The following is a 3,895-nucleotide window of genomic DNA, read 5'->3' on the forward strand; positions in this document are numbered from 1 at the left end:
ACCTACTTTCAGCAGAGCAAACAAATTTCCCTAAGCTTCACTTAGCATACGTCACTCTGCTCATCAGAATTAAACTCTCGCTCCCAGTTGTGTCTTTAAAATAAGATACACATGTGCATGCACAATTTCATGGTTATTACAAAAGCAATTCATGCTTGATGTACCAAAGTAGCAGAATACAGAAAAGCAAATGGAAAAGTAGACAGGTCCCTTACTATCTAATCACTTTAAGATAATCCCTACCAATATTTCCCCCTTCTTTTTTTTCTGTGTGTCTGTGTTTCATGGAAATGCTATCAAAGAGTGTGTACTGTTTCATATCTTGCTTTTTAAAGCCTTAGCCAAGTCATGGAAAAAGCCCAAGTGCCCATCGATCCACAAACTGTGGTATATGTACACCATGGTATATTATGCAGCCTTAAAGAAAGATGGAGACTTTACCTCTTTCATGTTTACATGGGTGGAGCTGGAACATATTCTTCATAGTAAAGTATCTCAAGAATGGAAGAAAAAGTATCCAATGTATTCAGACCTACTATGAAACTAATTTATGGCTTTCATATGAAAGCCATAACCCAGTTATAACCTAAGAATAGGGGGAAGGAGGAAAGGGAGGGGAGGGAGGGGGGAGGTGGGCAGAGGGAGGGAGATTGTGGTGGGATTACACCTATGGTGCATCTTACAAGGGTACATGTGAAACTTAGTAAATGTAGTATATAAATGTCTTAACAATAACTAAGAAAATGCCAGGAAGGCTATGTTAACCAGTGTGAGGAAAATATGTCAAATCGTCTATAAAACCAGTGCATGGTGCCCCATGATCGCATTAATGTACACAGCTATGATTTAATAAAAAAAACACACACACACACAAAATAAAGCCTTAGCCATATATTCTGAACATTTTTCAGGTTAATAGATTGGCTAATTCAATGAGTCAGTGGCTTCAATTGAATAGATTGGCCATAATTGACTTATTTAATTCCATATTGTAAAGCTTTTTTAAAAATTATAAATAACATAAAATATATACCTATGTCAGTATTTGTGTTGTATCTGTTTATATTTTGTATTTTTTTTTTGTTTGGTTGTACATTGCGTTTATTCAGTGTCTGCTACTGATGGCAGCATGGCTTATTCTTTTCAGACTCTTAGCCCCTAGAACCTACAGTTTGCCTGTTAGTCACTATGGGTGGCATGTGCTGGTGCTGTGATTAGATTGTCACTCCTGCCATCACGAGACCTGCTGCCGTTAGAACTGCAGAATGTTCCTGACTACTTCAACATAGTGGCTGTCCGGGGGCGGCTTCCTTTGACTCCCAGGCTGCAGGAACTTCTTAATTGTAGGGATGTTGCTGATACCTGTTTTAAATGCCGTTAGCAAAGGGAAGTCAGAAAGAACAGAAGCATCCAATTCTTCCACCATTAAAATAGCTTCCAGCAATTGCACATCTGCCCAACTGAATTTGTTGCCAACGAGAAAATCTTCTCCTTGGTCTTTCAAAATCTTTTCAAAGACGGGCAAGTAGCGGGTTTTAGCTTTCTTCACCACTAAAGCCAAGGCCTCCTCTTTTTCTTTAGGGGGTTTGAAAGGAGCCACCGCTATCATCATCATCAGATCCAGGGTGCCATCGGTGTACATGTCGATCCTGACTCTCTCCTTCAGGTCCTTCCCGTAAAGGTCATACTTAGCCGCGAGGTAGCTGAGGATGGCTGTAGTCTGTGTCAGCGGCATTCCATCAATTTCAACCAAAGGCACTTGGCCGAAAAGCAGGCGTCCATCTTTCTGCAACTTTTCATATTGTTCTCTTGTTTCAAAAAATTCTTCTTCAAACTCCACTCCAGCTGCAGTCAGCAGCCAGCGGATAGACTCCATCCTGCCCCTGCCATGGAAGTAACAGAGCTTGGGTTTGGCTGACATGACTCCTGCCTTGGGGTTTTCTTATCTCTTCTAGGCTGTGTCTCACGAATCTATATTTTGTATTTTGAGGGGAGACTAATAAATCTGTAGAGGTAGAATTGCTTGGCTGGAGAATACCCATATTTTAAGACTTCTGAAATGTATGGCTAGTTACCTTTCAAAAAAAGTGAACTAATTTATGTTCCAAGCGGTGTACAAGAGCACCAGTTTCTAAACACCCTCCCTTAGTTATAGTCCTTGCCAACTTTATGGGAAACATACCCCATCTTAAACTTTTAATTTGAATGGTTTTGATTAATGCTAAAGCTGAGTTTTTTTTTTTTTTTTTTTTTTGGAGACAGAGTCTTACTCTATTGCCCTGGGTAGAGCGCTTTCGTGTCAGAGCTCACAGCAACCTGAAACTCTTGAGCTCAAGCGATCCTCTTGCCTCAGCCTCCCAAGTAACTGGGACTACTGCCACAAGGGCTGGCTGTTTTTAGAGATGAAGTCTCGCTCTTGCTCAGGCTGGTCTCGAAATTAGAGGACAAAGGTTCAATTCCTGCTTGAGCTTAAGAAGTCTACTGGCCTTAGCCTCCCAAAGTGCTGGGTTTATAGACGTCAGCCACCATGCCTGGCCTAAAGTTGAACTTTTGTTCATATATTCATTGACTGTGTTTCTTGTTTTACAAACTGACTCCATAGAGTTTCCCCAATTTTATAAAATCTTCTAACTGTATTAAAGACATTTAATACAGTTAATAATACCTATCATACCTGTTTAAGTTTTCCAGTTTATCATTTACTTCTCTTCTCTTCTGAACAAAAGTACTTGATTTTCAGATACTTCTGTGTATCAGTATTTCTCTTTAAGTTTTCTGAATTTGTTACATTAAGGAGGAATTTCTATACACACACTTTTTGTTTTCTTTCTTTCTTTTTTTTTTTTTGCAGTTTCTTTAAAAAACATCAATTGACTCCAACTATAACTTATTTTGGTCTATGCTATATGGTAAAAGTGTGACAATTTACTATCATACAATTACCCTCATTCAACAAAATTTCCCATTGGACATAAATGTTATCTTTCTTATTTAATAAATTCTTAGTTGTGCTTGGGGTCCTCTCTGAGCTTTCTCTTCTGCCTCTTTGTTATTTATCTTCTGAGACCTTTACAGCAATATTTTATTTATTGTGTGTGTGTGTGTATATATATATATATATCTCATGTAAAAATCTGATCGGGCAAGTTTATTCACATTATGCTTGCTTTTCAGTATTTTCTTGGTAGTGTCCATTCATTTATATTTCTAGCTAAACTTAAGAATTACTTTCTCCCAAGAATATCATTGTAATTTTGATTGAATACGTAGTAAGTCTGTAAATTCCATGATGGCTTATATCTTTACAAAGTCTGACTTGCTCTCTAGAAACATGAAGTTTCTCATTTGTTCAGTCCTTCAGTTATGCCTCATTGTAAAATTCTGAAGCTTAATGAAAACTACTTGTTAAGTTTGTTAGTAGATATTTCAGGGCTTTTGTTTGGTTGTTTCTTAGTTTAAATGGAGTCTTTTTTTTTTTTTATTTTGCTCCTTGGATTGAATACACTATTTTAAAACTAGTCTTTGCTGGTCCCATTAAACTTTTTTTACTAGTTTTAAAATAAATTCTTTTAGATTTGTCTAGGAGAAACTCTTAGCATCTGAAAAGAATTATAATTTGATTTCCTCCTTTAAACTATTTCTACTTTTTATTTATTTTTCCTGTCTTATTGCATTGATTAAAACTTCTAAAACAAGGTGAAAAATAGGAGTGAGAGTTGGCAGTTCTTATTCCTGGTAAAGTGATTTGCTGACTGTTCTTTTCAGAGAGTTATCCTTCCTCACGTTAAAGAAGTAGATTTCAATTCCGGCCCCCTCTTTTTTTTTTTAAATCTTGAATGACTGTTGGATTTTATCAAATGTCTTTTTGGCATCTTTTGTAATGATCATATGGTTT

The 3,895-nt window shown here is 37.0% G+C and overlaps 1 protein-coding gene across 1 annotated transcript; it reads right to left on the reverse strand.

The window, feature by feature from the left end:
- Positions 1-1,252: 1,252 nt before the first annotated feature.
- Positions 1,253-1,921, reverse strand: LOC128569171 (glutathione S-transferase A4-like). Its single transcript, XM_053567303.1, has one exon. It carries the CDS (start codon positions 1,919-1,921, stop codon positions 1,253-1,255), a length of 669 nt encoding a protein of 222 aa, XP_053423278.1.
- Positions 1,922-3,895: the final 1,974 nt, after the last annotated feature.

This window comes from Nycticebus coucang, chromosome 2 (genome assembly GCF_027406575.1).
Source record: "Nycticebus coucang isolate mNycCou1 chromosome 2, mNycCou1.pri, whole genome shotgun sequence".
Classification (NCBI taxonomy): Eukaryota; Metazoa; Chordata; class Mammalia; order Primates; family Lorisidae; genus Nycticebus; species Nycticebus coucang.

Excerpts from the sequence above, each read along its gene's own strand:
- LOC128569171 (XM_053567303.1), bottom strand. The coding sequence starts at position 1,921 with ATGTCAGCCAAACCCAAGCTCTGTTACTTCCATGGCAGGGGCAGGATG.